Source organism: Rhineura floridana, chromosome 17 (genome assembly GCF_030035675.1).
Source record: "Rhineura floridana isolate rRhiFlo1 chromosome 17, rRhiFlo1.hap2, whole genome shotgun sequence".
NCBI lineage: Eukaryota > Metazoa > Chordata > Lepidosauria > Squamata > Rhineuridae > Rhineura > Rhineura floridana.
Genome location: NC_084496.1, coordinates 11,964,152 through 11,981,205, shown reverse-complemented (window position 1 = coordinate 11,981,205; position 17,054 = coordinate 11,964,152). Strand labels below are relative to the sequence as shown.

Here is a 17,054-nt window from a genome sequence, read left to right as displayed (position 1 = left end):
CACCAGTCGTCATTGAGCCACCACTGTACTATGGCACAACTGCATGGCAGTTTCTCCTTTTCTGATGTGGCAGACCAGATGTAATTTGCACATGACTTCTGTTGCATGGAAGTGGCTGAGAAACTGTTTCCCGTTGTCTGAGTTATCAAGTACTGATCCCACAGATCGCTCATAACACACAGTTCCTTTCCATGCCTGTATTGGCCACCAGGAAAATGTTTCAGTACCATAATTATTTATTATTAATAATAATATTTATAAGCTGCCTCTCTGGGCCATGTCCACCCAAAACACAACACAACACTATAGCAAAACTTTCAAAATACTTCAAAAAATTATTTACAGGTCACTTCAAGCAGGAGGCTTATTTTCTCTGTAGTTGTCAGGACCCCCTGCCCAGTTTATTTACTTCAGAACGAATACAATGAATCACTGTACATGTAAGGCACACAGATTTTCTCTCTCTTTTTTAAAACACTTAATAAACCATTAGAAAGATACAGAATGCCATTTTACATTAAAACCTCTGTAATTGCTATAGTATTTCACATATCTGCAGCGACACAGCAGCTGAAAAGCAGCAGGAAATCAGAGTGTAATTCAGTAGTTTCAAATTGTGCAATAAATAAACAAAGCCACTTTTGTGTTATTTCACTGTCTTGAGATCATGAGCGGGAAGAAGAAAAAGCACGATCCCCTTGGGTAAAACACATTTGGGTTCGCAAAAAAACGTTTTCTTGGTCCCTGTGAAAAAATTCTCACAAGGTTTGCACAGAACCCATTCTGCCTTTTGTTTCCAGTGTAAGTGCATTGCAGGGGATGGGAAACATGACCTATTAGGAATCTTAGTAATTAGCAAGTAGAACACTGATGACTCAATATTCCACCCACCCTCCTTCTAAGCAATTAAACTCTGCTATAAAATTAAATTATGCCATTAATATTTCTCTGCAGTGAGAGTAGATGCTGTGATGTACAAATGTTTGTGCTGCCCTGTAATGAGCAAGCCACTTCAGTCCCTCGAGAAATGGCCCCGCAGCATAGAAAAAAGACTGCAGAAAAAGAATAGAGTTACTGGCCTCCTTCGCACAGAAATCAACAGAAGCAAAAATTATACACCTTGCTGAACATACTGACCATTTGTCATCTGAACAATAACCCACTTATGACTCAGCCAATTGGCATTCTTATCTTAAAACACTGGCATATTTAGGAGTGTATGTTTTACTTGTGTTATTTTGGAGGCACAATCCACATGGAAATTCTGCTGTGCGGGCGCTGTTGAAAGGGATGGGGCCTGGGGAAGAGCAGGGATGGATCTTGTACAGGAGAATGTTTTTCCCCCTTCATGAATCCAAGAGGATTGTGCCTTTTGCCATTCGTGAATCCAGGTAGACTGTGTCCTTTGCCATTCATGAACCCAAGTGGACTGTGCCATTTGCCCATTGCCTTTCATGAGTTCAAATGGACTGTGCCCTTTGTCTTTAATGAATCTAGATGGACTGGGTCCTTTCCTATTCATGAACCCAAGTGGACTGTGCCATTTGCCCATTGCCTTTCATGAGTTCAAATGGACTGTGCCCTTTGTCTTTAATGAATCTAGATGGACTGGGTCCTTTGCCATTCATGAACCCAAGTGGATTGTGCCATTTGCCCATTGCCTTTCATGAGTTCAAATGGACTGTGCCCGTTGTCTTTAATGAATCTAGATGGACTGGGTCCTTTGCCATTCATGAACCCAAGTGGACTGTGCCATTTGCCCATTTCTTTTAATGCATCTAGATGGACTATGACCTTTGTTTTTCATGAATCCAAACAGACTGTGCCCTTTGCCATTCATTAATTACTTCTTTTAAAAAATCCTATTACAGTAAAATGGAAATGGACAGCCTTCAAGTTGATTCTGGCTTATGGCGACCCTATGAATAGGGTTTTCATGGTAAGTGGTATTCAGAGGTGGTTTCACCATTGCCTTCCTCTGAGGCTGAGAGGCAGTGACTGGCCCAAGGTCATCCAGTGAGCTTCATGGCTGTGTGGGGATTCAAACCCTGGTCTCTGAGGTGGTAGTCCCAACACCTTAACCACTACACCACACTGGCATAACTCAAAATTAATAAAACATACTCTACACTAAAACAAAGTACTGTGTCATAGTATTACATCCAAATCCTGGGCAAAAACAAAACAAAACCTGCAGTAAGTCTATCTGCTAATTTTTCAGATTATTCTGTATATATGAAGCTGCTTTGTATTCAACCAGTCCACTAGTCCACCTAGTCACCATGCTGAAAGGCAGTGGCTCATTAGGCTTCGAGGCACGGGGTTTTCCCTACCCTTAAGATCCTCTCAAAGGGAGATGCCAGAACTGAACTTGGAACTTTCCACTTGCAAAGCATAAGCTTTACTATGTGCAATGAAAATGGAAATGGACTGCCTTCAAGTCCATCCTGACTTATGACGACCCTATGAATAGGGTTTTCATGGTAAGCAGTATTCAGAGGGGGTTTACCATTGACTCCCTCTGAGGCTGAGAGCCAGTGGCTGGCCCAAGGTCACCCAGTGAGCTTTATGGCTGTGCGGGGATTTGAACCCTGGTCTCGCAGGTCGCAGTCCAACACCTTAACCACTACGGCACACTGGCTCTCTGAGCGATGATCTTTTCCTAAATATACTCTCTTACCTTCCTCTCCAGCAGGGAAAGCCTACTAGAGCAGAGATGGGGAACCTCAGGTTTGGGGAACCAATGGGGCCCTCTAGGCCTCTCTTTCTGGCCCTTGGGACTCTGCCATGCCCTTCACTGGCCTTGCTCTGCACCCTCCTTGGGTGCTGGTACCTGGCTGGAACATGTCCTTGAACTGTGATATAGCTTCTTGCTGGATGGATAGATATCAGTGAGTGTGCAGATACCGATGATTTTTGCATGGCTAGAATGCAGCCTACAGTACAAAGGTAACATTTTACAGCAGTTACTCCACCCACCTTTGCATCTGGTCCTGCCCATAGCAGACATGGCCCCCAGACGGTTGCCCACAAGAGAACGTGGCCCTCAGGCTGGAAAAGGTTCCCCCCTCTGCACTAGAGACTGGAACTAGCCACTGTCAAAACAAAGCCCACAGCTGGCAATCTTTTAAACCTTCTAGGCTGTGTGTACACCATACATTTAAAGCACAGTATTTCCCCAAAGAATTCTGGGAACTGTAGTTTATTATGGGTGCAGAGGACTGTTGCTCTGTGAGTAAACTACACTTTCCAGGATTCTTTGGGAGAAATATTGTGCTTTAATATGTGTTGTGTGTGTAGCCTTGGTCTCCCTGTCAACTAAAGATCCTGTTCTGCCCTGCCAATGTCTTGTGTCCTTTGGCATTGCCCACATTATCTCCAAACTGATCTTCACCACCTTAAGGACTAGGTCCTTATGCTGTGTTCTGTATGGATCTTTGCTTCTGGGGCATAATGGCAGAAACTCAGATTCCACACAGCCCCTTCCTGCCAGCTTTTCTCAGCCTGCGTATTTGTCCGTAAATCTGCAGACTTTCACAAAGACACCATTAACACTCTGGTGTGCTTTTCATCAGAGGAAAATGACCTTGGAAGGACTGCACAGAATTTCCTACTGCTGGGAAGTCAAACTGTTACAAGACTTCACCCACTCTAAACCGGAGGGACAGATTAAGAATAAATCAATACAAGTGAAATCAATTAGGGGCAGGCCATTAATCCCCAGGAGTTCAATGGGATTAACGGGGGTGCATGTAGGACCTCTCTTTATTCCAGGTACAGTCAGCATGGTGCCCTCAGATGTGGTTGGACTCCAACTTCCATCATCCCTAACCAGCATCACCAATGATCAGGGATGATGGGAAATCTAGTCAAATGACTTCTGGAGGACACTGCATTGGCTACCCCCTGCAGATTGCAGTCAAAGGCAAAAAGAGGTGGCTATGTGGCAACTCATTGTGACAGGCTGGCATACAACCATACAGGCTGGATTGGCGCATGAACAAAGTTAAGGAAGAATAATCCCAAATAGGATCATGTTATCTGAAAACAATTTTCATTTGGATCTCCGCACTGGGACTTTTTACTAATGCTGATTGATAGGATCCTGTATTTGAACAGGCCTGATTCATGTTCCAGTTCTAGAACCTCTGCATTTAAGCCACTGGATTTTATTTATTTGGCCAGTGAAGATGGCAAGATGGAAATGCATCTGGCCAACCTACTCCAAGGGCACTGATTTTAAACTGGCAGGCGCCTCATTAGGACATAGGAGTGCTTTATTGTTGGTTGCTGTTTATAGTTCATTGTACTTCATGATTATTGAATATTTATTTTACTGTCTGAAACCCATTCTTTCTTAAAATTGTTTTTTGGTTAAGGAAAATCAAACCTTTTTGTGTGTTGGATTGATGCATGAAGCACAATGAAGGTGCAAATCAGGTGACAGAATCCAGAAGGGGTGCTATGGGGTGTGTCATTCTAGACAAAGGGGTGGAGAACCTTTTCTCAGCCTGAGGGCTGCATTACCTTCTGGGCAAACGTCAAGGGGGGGCACATTCCAGCAGTGGGCGGGGCCAGAGGCAAAAGTGGGAGGAGCAATAAATGTACACATGGGAGAGAGTCTTTTCGATTGTGGCTCCCAGACTTTGGAATTCCCTGCCCCAAGAAGCCCGCTTTGCTCCTTCACTGATGGTCTTCCGGAAACTTGTAAAAACTATTTTGTTCCGGAGAGCCTTTGGTTGGGCCTGATGGGTCAGGCTGACACTGTTTAAAGTTTTTTATCTCTTATTTTTATCTTTTAAGTTCTTTTATTCTCACTTTCTTATATGTGTATGCACATATATACCTGTATGTATGTTTGTATGTGCGTGCACAATGCATTTGATGTATTTTAATAGTATTCTATGCATTTTAATTTACTGTAATGTTTTGTGTTTTTATTGTGTATTTTATTATATGTGTGCAATTTTATTGTAGCCGTCCTGAGTGCCCTATTGTAGGGTAGAAGAGCAGGATAGAAATATTTTAAATAAATAAAATAAATAAATATTTACCTTTGTACAGTAGTCTAGTTCCTATATACACTCACACACCCCTCGCCATCCAGATAAGCAAGAGGCATGATCAGAGTTCAAGGACTCATTCCAGTTAAACCAAAACACGCTCAATGAGAGTGCAAAACAGGGCCAGTGAAGGGCACGGCTTGGGGGAGAGGGGGTGTGGCTGGGGTGTGGCATGGGAAAGAGTCCCACTGGCCAATTGAGAAGCTTGGAGAGCTGAATTTGGTCCATGGGCCTGAAGTTCCTGATCCCTACTCTAGCCCATAGACAGGTAGATTGCTTTTTTAAAGCTCCTTTGTTCCATAAAGCCACACACACACCCCTGCAATTGAAATAAAAAAGAGGTACAATCATCCTTGCAGAATGGGTGGACTCTGCAAACAAAAGGCCCGTTGATTGCATTCCCGCCGCAATAAGTTATCATTTCATAAATGGTCATGTGTGTTCACCTTTAGTTATATCTTCACGTAGCAAAAATTAAATAAAAAGGCAGTTGGCATCCGGCAACACAGCCTGCTGCCTCTCCGACAGGTGAGGGATGCTTTATCACAGCAATATATTTATTTCCCAGGCGACGTCTCCTCCATGTCGGCTTTCTTGCCTTGGAACAACAGAAAAACTGATTTGGCGGTTCCGTCACCGCTTTGTTGGGAAAAGCACAGGAAAGTAGCCCAGATGAAACCACACAGGCCGGTGTACGCTGTCCTCAAGTACACCGGGACCAGGCTGAAGTTGGAAAGCTGTTTGAGGGGGAGGAAAAAAGGGAGGGAGAGCAAAATTGAAAAATGTGCCGGGGAAATATCAGAGCCCTCACCTGGTCAGATCCAATTTGGTCCTTCTAGCTCTATACTGCCTACACTGCCTGGCAACAAGATTTCAGACTGGGTTCATTCCCAGCCCTGCCTGGAGATGCCGAGGATTGAACCCGGGACCTTCTGCGTGCAAAGCAGATGCTTGCCACTAAGCGACAGCCCTTGCCCAAGAACAGTTTCACTTTAGGGAAGAGGTATGTATAGACTAGTACTGAGCCGGTGTGGCGTGAGAGCTATTGTGGTGCAGCGGCTAGAGTGCTGGACCAGGACCTGGGAGACCAGGGGTCAAATCCGCACTCAGCCATTAAAGCTGACTGGGCCAGCCACAGTCACTCAGGCTAACCAACCTCACAGGGTTGTTGGGAGGATAAAACCAGGGAGGGGGAGAACCATATACACCGCCTTGAGTTCCTTGAAGGAAAGATGGAATATAAATGAGATTAGATTAGATTAGATTAGATTAGATTAGATTAGATTAGATTAGATTAGATTAGATTAGATTAGATTAGATTAGATTAGACAGACAGACAGACAGACGGACAGACAGACAGACAGACAGATAGATAGGATAGATAGATAGATGATTAAATTTCTATCCCAGACCTCCCTCCAAAGGAGCCCAGGGTGGCAAACATATCAATATTATAAAAATACAATTAAAACTTCTAGAAACAGTTTAAAAATCACCTTCTAAAAACAATTAAAAATAACTTCTTAACAACAGTTAAAAACCCCTAAAAACAATCACCTACTCTCATACTTATCAAGCTTGCCTGGGCAAACCTGAACATTTTAAAGTTTCTCCTAAAAGTTAATGGTGGGGAGACTGACACACCTTACTAGGGAGCGCATTCCAGAAATGGGGGGCCACCACCAAGAAGGCCCTGTCATGGGTCACCACCAACTGGGCAGTCTTCTGATAGGATTGTCTATTCCCAGGATAGACAATGTTGTTGGTAGACTCCAACTCCCATCAGCCCCAGCCAGCATGGCCAATGGTCAGGGATGATGGGAGGTGGCCACAGGTTTTCCCATCCCTGCACTAAAAGATGGCGAAACTCCAGCATTTTACTGTTGTTAAAGCTCCTTAATCTGGAGTTTTAAAAGGTGTGAAACAAAATCGGAGTAATCCAGAGAATATTTGCCTTGGTTTCAAACAAGAGGATAAGAAGTGGGGGGCATAAATGATATCCAACTTGGCCACAAGTTTCCTTTTTGCATCTTCCAAGGGGCCACAAATATGAGGATCTCTGGCCGCTTCACAACACAAGACCCAGGAACTACGGACATGTGGCTGTGCTACAGAATGCATCACGGCAATCTTGTGGCTGTGCTGACTAGGGTTGTTTTGTTGCTGCCATCTTCATCCAAGGTAGGAGGGAAGTACATTGAAACTCACCTGCACAAAAGGCCAGTACATCAGCCCAGTCTGAAACAAAAGCAAGATATACATTTAAAACAGCTAATCGAGAGGGGGAAAGCAGCACAAACAAGTATGATATATCAGTATCTATATTCATACACATCAAGAGGAAATAGGATACTGTTGCATGCACCCCCAAGCAGTGCAAGAATTCTAGGGGTTCTTGTGCTTACCCAGGGTTTGGTTTCCTTGGAATGAAGGTCAGAGGAGACTGTGTGTCTTTAGGATACAGTAGGGCCCCACTTACCGGCGCTTCGCTTTCCAGCGTTCCGCTAATGCGGCGGCTTTCAATACCCCACTTTAAAGCCAGTTTTGCACTTTTGCGGCATTTTTGCGTCATTTCTGCGCGACGCACCCATTATTCTCAATGGGTTCTGCTTTACGGCGATTTCCACTTTACGGCGGCAGTCCGGAACGGAACCTGCCATATAAGCGGGGCCCGCCTGTATATGGTTTATTTACACATGTTTACAACCTGAGTATTGTTGTGTAAATTTGTATCAATATTAGCAGAGATTATCAACAGTTTGAGATGCATGTGTGCCAGTGTGTGCATTTATTTATTATTTATTTATTTATTTATTGCACTTGTATACCACCCCATAGCCGAAGCTCTCTGGGTGGTTTACAGCAATCAAAAACATTAAAAACATTAAAACATTTATCTAAGTAGCAGGCTTTTACCCTGCATTGAGATCACTGAGACTTAAGACTTAGTAAAATAAGAAAAGTAAAATAAGAAAAGCTACTTTATTTATAGAAATACATAGTAGAGTAGGGCCCCGCTTTTGGGCGTTCTGCTTCTCGGCATTCCGCTAATATGGCATTTTTCAATTGCAGTAGGGCCCCACTCACATAGTGCTTGTTCCGTTTTTTTTAGCGTTTTTCGGCATGACGCGCTCTGAGAAGGGCGTCGGGCGCCATTTTATCATCGGTGTTCCACTTTTCGGCAATTTTCGCTTTTTGGCGGGGGTCTGGAACCTAACCCGCCGTATGAGTGGGGCCCTACTGTAGGTAGAAAGGCATACCTAGTTCTAACTAATTAACTAAGTTGGAGGCGCAACGCCCAGGTTTGGGAGCTGCCCTCATGGCTCAGGAGAGAGAGAGCAGAGACAAAGGTGTCTCCTCTCTTTCGGACAGTTGAAGAAGAAAAGAAGGCAAAGGGCAGAAGGAGGAGAGGCAGACAAGCTTCCCTAAGCATATCAGTCTGCGACGGAAGGAAGTCAATCACAGCATCACAGGTAAAGGTAGTCAAGCCTAGCCATCTGGAGGACCCTAACTCTATCAAAAGAACAAAACAGGAGTTGCTTTGCCCCACTTCCAACAAGCATAAGATGGAGGGGTTGTCAGCATCAGTGGTCCAACAAATCTTGCTTCCCCATCAGGCTTCCAGTCAGGCACCCCAAAGCCATATCTTGGGATTCAGCACAGACAACAAGCAAGCCTCTCTGTGTCTTTCCGGCTTCCAGCTTTTTCTCAGATTCAAATTCTGGGAACTGTAATTGATTAAGGGTGCAGAAGCTATAGCTCTGTGAGGAGTAAACTACACTTTCCAGGATTCTTTGGGAGAAATATTGTGCTTTAATATGTGTTGTGTGCGTAGCCTTGGTCTCCCTGTCAACTAAAGATCCTGTTCTGCCCTGCCAATGTCTTGTGTCCTTTGGTATTGCCCACATTATCTCCAAACTGATCTTCACCACCTTAAGGACTAGGTCCTTATGCTGTGTTCTGTATGAATCTTTGCTTCTGGGGCATAATGGCAGAAACTCAGATTCCACACAGCCCCTTCTTGCCAGCTTTTCTCAGCCTGCGTATTTGTCCGTAAATCTGCAGACTTTCTCAAAGACACCATTAACACTCTGGTGTGCTTTTCATCAGAGGAAAATGACCTTGGAAAGACTGCACAGAATTGATTGGCTCATCAAGTGAACAAAGAACTAACTGGCTATAACTATTAAAGGGATTAGTTCAACTAGTTCAGCAGGTTTCTTCCACTGCAGATCCCAATTTCCCGATACAGGGCTACAAGTCTGAAAGGGATCCATAGAAATCATGCATCCCAACCTCCCAATCCTATAACAATACATCTCGTCAATATCTAAAGGGCGGTCACCCAGAAGGCGGAGCTGCCTAGAACGAAGTGGTGGAAATTGCAGGGAAGCAGATCTCCCCGAAACATTAGGAGACACTCCAATGCAGAGCTGCATCAAAGATTTGAAGCACATGGCTTCCCCCAAAGAATCCTGGGAACTGTAGTCTGTTACGGTCCAGGGAACTGAAGCTCTCTGGATTCTGTTTTAGACTATCACAAGTGGGATTTTTTTAATCTCCTCAAGCTGCCACTTCAAGAAGCACAGAGAGATATTATTTATTTATTTACTTCCTTATTAAATTTATATCCCGCCCTTCGTCCCAGAAGGAGCCCAGGGCAGCAAGTATGTGACAAAACACAGAAAACATATAAAAAACAAAACATCTTAAAAAACAAAGTATCTGAACAACAAAACATCTTAAAAATCTAAAAAATATATTTTAAAACATCTTAAAAACAATTCCAGCACAGATGCAGACTGGGATCAGGTCTCTACTTAAAAGGCTTGTTTGAAAGAGGAAGGTCTTCAGTAGGCGCCGGAAAGACAACAGAGATGGCACTTGCCTAATATTTAAGGGGAGGGAATTCCAAAGGTTGGTGCCACCACACTAAAAGTCTGCTTCCTATGTTGTGCAGATTGGACTTGATGAGATGATATCTGCAGGAGGCTCTCACCTGCAGAGCGCAGTGACCAGCTGGGCATATAAGGGGTGAGACTATCTTTCAGGTATTCTGGTCCCAAACTGTATAAGGCTTTATACACCAAAACAAACACCAAACTTAGCCTGGTAAAAGGCCTCATTTTAAACGTAACAAGTTGAGCACAGTGCGCCATCAGTACTGTATGATACCTGATATACTAGCACATTTCCCAGGTTGGTGAACAAAGGCTTAAAGGAACAAATGATTCCTTCAGCCGCAAAGAAGAAATGCCTCTGAGGAACCATGTTTATTTCACACCTGCAAAGCTCTTTTGTTGTTGTTGTGCTCTTACTACCGTTTCTGAGCGTTACATAAATGCACAGCTTGGCAAGAGAGGTCAAATGAAGGCTTGTTAAAAGCAAAGTGACAGCCACAAAAGGAGGGAGGTTGTAGACACAGCCCCACCTTGCATGTTCATTTTTTTAAAAAAGTCTCTAACCACAGGCCTCAGCTGCCCTATACATTTAAAGCACTATCATACCACTTTAAACAGTCATGGCTTACCCCAAAGCATCCTGGGAACTGTAGTTTGTTAAGGGTGGAGAGAGTTGTTAGGATATCCCTATTCCCCTCACAGAGCTGCATTTCCCAGAGTTCCCTGGGAAGAAGGACTGATTGTTAAACCACTCTGGGACTTGTAGCTTCATAAGGAGAACAGGGGTCTCCTACCAGCTCGCAGAAACCTTCACAAACTACACTTCCCAGGATTCTTTGGGGGAAGCCATGGCTAAAGTGGCACAATATTGTTTTAAATGTGGCGTGCAGATGGTGCCTTAGTTGTGGAGATATTACAAAAAGCATGCAGACAGCATTCTGTCCAATTGTTCAGATGCATTTCTGCTTTACAATTTCAAGCGCAAGACAGCCAGAACTGCCTATGACATCAGATCTAAATTTAAGGACAGTCGCTTCAAAAACCTGTGCTGGAGCTTGCTTTTCCCACCTCCCTCTCGTTGCCTTTTCCTTGTGTGCCATATCTTTTTAGATTGTGAGCCTGAGGGCAAGGATGGCCTTAGAACTGCCTTCTTCTTTTCTTTCTTTTTTGTATGTTCTCCTCAGAGCCTTTTTGGCTAAAGGGCAGGATACAAATGCTGTGAGAAAATAAAAATATACATGACTAAAGGACAGGCAAACTAGTAAGGTATGTGTGGCAATGTGTGGCAAAATGGGGCCATGTTTAATGCAGCATCGAACTCACCTTATATGTATTCCAGAATTTCTCTCTGCAATCTGCGAAAATGTCCTCTTTCCCCTGAAGTACACTCATGCCTGGTCAGGAAATGTTTTTGAAAAATCAGAATAGTAGGGAAAAGTCTATACTGTGCCACACATATCTACTTCATAAATCATTTCCTCCTGAATGCAGCCTGGAGTAACACCTTTGTCTTGCATAAAATAAGAATCTGCTGATCTCTTCAAATATTGTTTTTTAAAGCTGGGCCACCCTACCCCATGCATGGCTTCATGTTAAACTGACACTGGAAGTGCCCTCTTGCCAGACCCAGCCACGGTTTTCTCCCAAGAAAACTCAAAAACTTGCTGCACTCTGAAGGTGCTCAGAGGTGCCCTGATCCGCAGGGATCAGCCAGCAGTTTCTGGACCCCTCCCTCTTTCCTTTGGGTTGGGAAAGAGGATGCTGGACTTAGAGGGACCTTCTGTCCAGGGATGAAATACTGTTGGACTACAACTCCCATGTTCGCACTGGCCATGCTGGTTGGGGCTGATGGGAGTCCATCTACATCTGGAGGGCCACAGGAGTTCCCCTTTCCTTAGTCTGATCCAAAAGGGCGCCTCCTCATAGGTTTTTTTCTGAACTCAAGGGAGCCTGGCCGTTTCCTGCACTCTGCAGATGCTCAGAGGCATCTTTCCTCCTGACCCAAAGGAAACCCCGCAGCTTCTGGATCCCCCAGGCTTCCTTCTGGCTGGCTGCCATGGAAACACCAGGCTAGATTTAGATGCGCCTTTAGAGCAGCCTTGTCCAACCTGGCGCGCTCCAGATGTTTGGGCTGTGCCGGCTGGAGCTGACGGGGAGCTGCAGCCCAAAACATCCGGACGTCAGACCGGGTTGGGCAAAGGTGCTTTGATGAACTCCTCCAGCAGTGCTCCTCCCCTGAGCGTTCGCTTCCTGCACTCAGCACGCGCTCAGAGGCACCAAGGGAAGCCAGTTCCCAGCCGGAGTTTCCGAAGCCTCCGCTCCTTTTCCTTCTGGCGGCGGCGGCTCACCTGTGTAGAAGGCCAGGACTGCGACGGGCGCGCCCATCAGCTGGTCGCACAGCACCTTGGCCAAGACGGCGGCGGGCGCCCGGCCGGGCAGGAGCCGCTCCAGCGCCCTCAGCCAGACGTAGTTGAAGTTGCCGTGGAAGGCGAGCGCCACCAGGGCCACGTGCTGCGTCTGCGCCCAGTCCGCGCCGCCCGCTTGGCCCGGCGGGCACCGGAGCCGCTGCTGGGCCGCGTCACCCGCCGCGAAGAGACCCCCGTAGAGCGCCACGTTGCACAGCCAGGGCGATCGGCGCACCAGGCGGCCCAGCAGAGCCATCCCTCGCCCCTGCCGACCGCCGGCTTCACATGAATGAGCTCCTCCGGCTCGCTTCTGGGGTGGCAACTCCGCCTCTTTTCTGCCCGAGGGCGACGCCTCGATCCCAGCCTCCTTTTCCATTCCCCATCGCCACCTCCAGACGCGCGCAATCCGGCCCTCGCGGCTTCCCACCTTGGCCCCCGTGTTTTGGCCCGGATCTCAGTTGCCTTTCTCCCCCGTTCGAAGTCATGGAAGTCGCTCCCACAAGAGGTGGCGGCAAGTGAGGGACGGTCACCAACTAGGATGGCTTGAAAAGATGCAGATGATGATGGTGATGATTACTGCTATCTTTAAGGGAAGGGCAGCAAAAGGGCCCAGGTTCAGTCTTTCCTATCTGCGATTAGGGCTGGGAATGTCCCCCATCTGAAACCCAGGTGTGCTGCTGCCAGTCAGTGCGGACAATACAAGGCCAGGTGGACCAATGGCCTGACTTGGTATAAGGCACCAGTGTTTCGCGTCTGAGCCGTAGCTCAATAGTGGAGCATCTGCCTTGGATGCAGAAGGTCCCAGGTTCAACCCCCAGCATCTGGAAATAGGGCTGGAAGTGTCCCTTGCCTGAATCCCCAGAAAGCTGCTGCCAGTCAGAGTAGATGATACTGTACTAGATGGACTAATGGTCTAACTCTGTCTAAGGCGGCTGCCTACTCTCATCTTTATTACCTGCCCTTCACCAAAAGGCCCCAGAGCAAGTCACAGCATAAAATACAGTATTAAATAACAGTTTAAAGCCAATTAAATGAATGAATGAAGTCGCCCTGGGCTCCTGCTGGGAGGAAGGGCAGGATATAAATCAAATAAATAAATAAATAAAATATAGATAGATAGATAGATAGATAGATAGATAGATAGATAGATAGATAGATAGATAGATAGATAGATAGATAGATAGATAGATAGATAGATAGATAGATAGATAGATAGATAGATAGATAGATGCATCATGGCTACTTGCCACAAAGGCGATGTTCTCACTCTGCTGTCAGAAGCACTATGGCCTGAATACTGTTGTGGCCCCTACCCTTTGGAATCCCTTCACCTTAAATATGAGACAGGTGCCATATCTGTTATCTTTTTGGCACCTGCTGAGGACTTTCCGAGAGCCAGTGTGGCGTAGTGGTTAAGGTGTTGGACTACGATCTGGGAAGCCACGGTTCGAATCCCCACACAGCCATGAAACTCACTGGGTGACCTTGGGCCAGTTGCTGCCTCTCAGCCTCCTGAAAAACCCTATTCATAGTCCCCATAAGTCGGAATCGACTTGAAGGCAGTACATTTACATTATGCTGAGGACCTTCCTCTTTCAACAAGCCTTTTAAGTAGAGACCTCATCCTGGTATGCACCTGTGCTGGAATCGCTTTTTAAAGATGTTTTTAAAGTTGTTTTTTCCAAAGATGTTTTGTTTTAATATGTTTTTAAAGTCTGTTGTTTTAAAGATATTTTAGAGTGCTTTTAGTGTTTTTGTTTGGCGCCTTGGGCTCCTTCTGGAGAAAGGTGGAGATTTAAATTTAATAAACAAATAAATAAATAATATTGGTTATTAGGAATCACAAGTGGGGCGAATGCTGTTGCACTCCGGTCCTGCTTGTGGGCTTCCCATAGAGACACAGGCTGAGCACTGTGAGAACAGGCTGCTGGACTAGATGGGCCTTTGCCCTGACCCAGCAGGACTGTTCTGATGTTCTTGTCATGGAGGATAAGGTTATCTATGGCTACTAGCCACAACGGCTGTGCTCTCCCTCTACTGTCAGAAGCCGTAGGCCTCTGGAGGCCAGTTGCTGGGAATCGCAGGTGGGAAGACTTAAAACGCATTTGATTTGGGCTTGAAAAGCAGGAGCTACAAGACTCCAGGTCACAAAGAAGTGCTATGGGGGGACACTTTCTGTCACCAGAGTGTGGCAGCACAGTTCAGCATTGGAACACCTGCACACTAGAGGGTGTATCTGGTTCCTTAGCATCGGACAGGAATTACTGGCTGTTCTGGATTGCTGTTTGTACAAACGTTTAACCTTGCATCACAACAGAGAAGGATTTACACAGACAGGCCAATAATCCACCCAGGCCCCATCAGCGCTCCCTATTTAAAGAAGTATCATACCACTTTAAACAGTCGTGGCTTCCCCCAAAGAATCTTGGGAACTGTAGTTGGTGTAGGGTGGAGAGAGTTGTTTGGAAACACCCCAATTCCCCTCACAAAGCTACAATTCTCAGAGCAGTTTAACCATCAATCCCTCTTCCCAGGGAACTCCGAGAAATGTAGTTCTGCATGTGGAATAGGAGTCTCCTAACAACTCTCAGCACCCTTACCCAACTACAGTTTCCAGGATTCTTTGGGGGGAAGCAATGACTGTTTAAAGCGGTCTGATAGTGCCTTAAATATAAGGTGCAAACGTGGTCCTAGCCAAGAACAGTCTATTATGCCCACTGGCAGCACCAAGGAAAAAGGATGAGAGGCGCAGGAGGGGCAAAATGTATTTCAGCTGGGAAAGGATTTGTTCAATATTAAGATTTCCAAAAGAGAAAAATATGGTATACTTCAGATTAATGCTCCCGCCCTAAGCATATTTTCTCTGAAGACAGTTCCAAGTTATGAGTCAATTATAATTTGTATGTGGAAAGTGCGTTTTCTTCAGTTAACCACAGGGGTGTAGCAATGGGGTTCCCCACCCACTGACTGAGGACCATGCCTGGCACTCTCCCCTCCTCTCTTCTGCTGCAGAGGTCTGCCCCCAGCTATTTGAGGGCTGTTTGTGGCATTACAAAAGAACCTCAGGCCCAGGGGCTGCATATGGCCCTCCAAGCATGTCTGCCTGGCCCTCAGAACTTCCCCAGGCCACACATCTTACTGGCCTTGCTTCACACACCCCAAGTGTTTTTCTCTGGCTGAAAATGCCCTTGAATGCTGACAATGTCTGGATGGGGGTTAGACAGCGTATGAGCCTTGAAACTAGACTGCCATGCTAAGGTAAAATTCACATTTGCTGCTCAGACCACTTTTGCCTCTGGTCCCACCCATCATTGGCATGTGGCCCTTGGAAGGTTGCCCGGAAGGGAATGCGGCCCTTGGGCAGAAAAAGGCTCCCCACCCTTGCATTGCAAGCACTGACAGCTGGTAGCTCCATGTCAGTGGGGCAGTGGAATCCAGTCGGGGTTTTAGTCCAAACTTTCAAGGAACTGTCCAAGGAGCTCCTTGAAAATTCGGACTAGAACCCCGGGTGGATTCCACTGCCCTACTGACATGCAGCCATCAGCTGCCACTGATTATAAGGTATTGTTGTGGGAAATAAAAGTTAAAAACAAACAAACATATTTTTAGACTGTTCTTTAATACACGTTTCCATGGCAGTTTACACCAAAGGTATTTAATAGCATTCAATACAGAATAATCATCTATGAAATCAGTACAAAAGCAAAAATAACAGTAAACGGTGTTTTAAATTTTTAAAAAAGTAAAATCCAAGACGCTCACATGGGATGATCTACTTTGCTTCTCTTGCAAAACAGGCCTAATAATGAAAGGGACGAAATCTTTAGGCATCCAAACATTTTGTCCATACACGTTTCATCAGAAACAAATCCCACTATGCAAGGGTTGCAAAGTTGCTACCCAGCTACAGCTCATTATTGCACGCAAGCCAGTGTCCTCTTAGGCTCAATACAAACACAGAGAGGACTTCGTCCTCAATGAAAACCTACAATCCAGTAAACCTACACAACTGCGCCTTCCCTATTATACCACCAGACGCTTGCTAGCCGAAGGCGGGACTCGAACTCCCAACCACCGTTTCTCATCCTCCAATAGCCGATCTCTCCGAGTCATTGCTCAGTGCGCAGCCTCAGTCAGTAGGATGCCGTCATCTCCTCGTTTGAAGAATGTTCCATTTTAAAGAGGGGGGAGCTCCGGAAATGATATAGGGCTGGGCATTTTGGAAGCGGGAACGCCACGCCGACCGACGGCCAGTCTTCCACCATGGTGGTTCTGAGAGACCGAAATTTAAGCTTTCCCTTCTTATCTCCCCCGCCCCGGTTTCCCATCCCCGCGGTAATTCGCACTTTTGGTATGGTCCTCCATCCCGGCCACAACCCCGTGCCCGTGGCGCTCTTGCGCCCTCTGTCAATCAGAGGCGGTACGCAAGCCGGTAGGGGCCTCCGGACGTCCCTCTTGTCTCCTAGGTGAGCGCGTAACTTCCCTGCCCTCGCCGGCCCCGCCCCCCGCTCGCTTTCCCTTCAGCCCGCCGCCTGGCACTTCGTCAGCTCTGCCAACGTGGAGGAGCCGGCTGAGGAGGCCGAAGCGAAGGCGGAAGTAATCCGGGAGGAGGAGGAGGGGGCGCCGTCTTTTACCCGCCGCGGCAGCCGAAGACCCTCCGGCCATGGAGAGCTCCTTGGAGAAGG

The 17,054-nt window shown here is 46.3% G+C and overlaps 2 protein-coding genes across 3 annotated transcripts in view; one reads left to right on the top strand and one right to left on the bottom strand.

Moving 5' to 3' along the window:
• Positions 1-252: 252 nt before the first annotated feature.
• On the bottom strand, positions 253-12,669 carry MPV17L (MPV17 mitochondrial inner membrane protein like). Its single transcript, XM_061599934.1, has 4 exons — positions 12,313-12,669; positions 11,288-11,358; positions 7,272-7,301; positions 253-5,800 (listed from the first exon to the last, which is right to left on the bottom strand). The coding sequence occupies exons 1-4, from the start codon at positions 12,623-12,625 to the stop codon at positions 5,621-5,623; spliced, it is 594 nt and encodes a 197-aa protein (XP_061455918.1). The 5' UTR covers positions 12,626-12,669; the 3' UTR covers positions 253-5,620.
• A 4,064-nt stretch (positions 12,670-16,733) lies between these two features.
• PDXDC1 (pyridoxal dependent decarboxylase domain containing 1) overlaps positions 16,734-17,054 on the top strand; it is a 51,425-nt gene continuing 51,104 nt past the window's right edge. The window contains exon 1 of one of the 2 annotated variants that reach the window (XM_061599301.1): positions 16,734-16,835. Coding sequence is in view for 1 of the 2 variants with exons in the window: in XM_061599300.1 (XP_061455284.1) it covers positions 17,033-17,053 (21 nt within the window). In the remaining variant the exon portion in view is untranslated. Of the gene's footprint in view, positions 16,836-16,856; position 17,054 lie in introns of those variants that run through there. The other variant, XM_061599300.1, reaches the window with a different exon arrangement.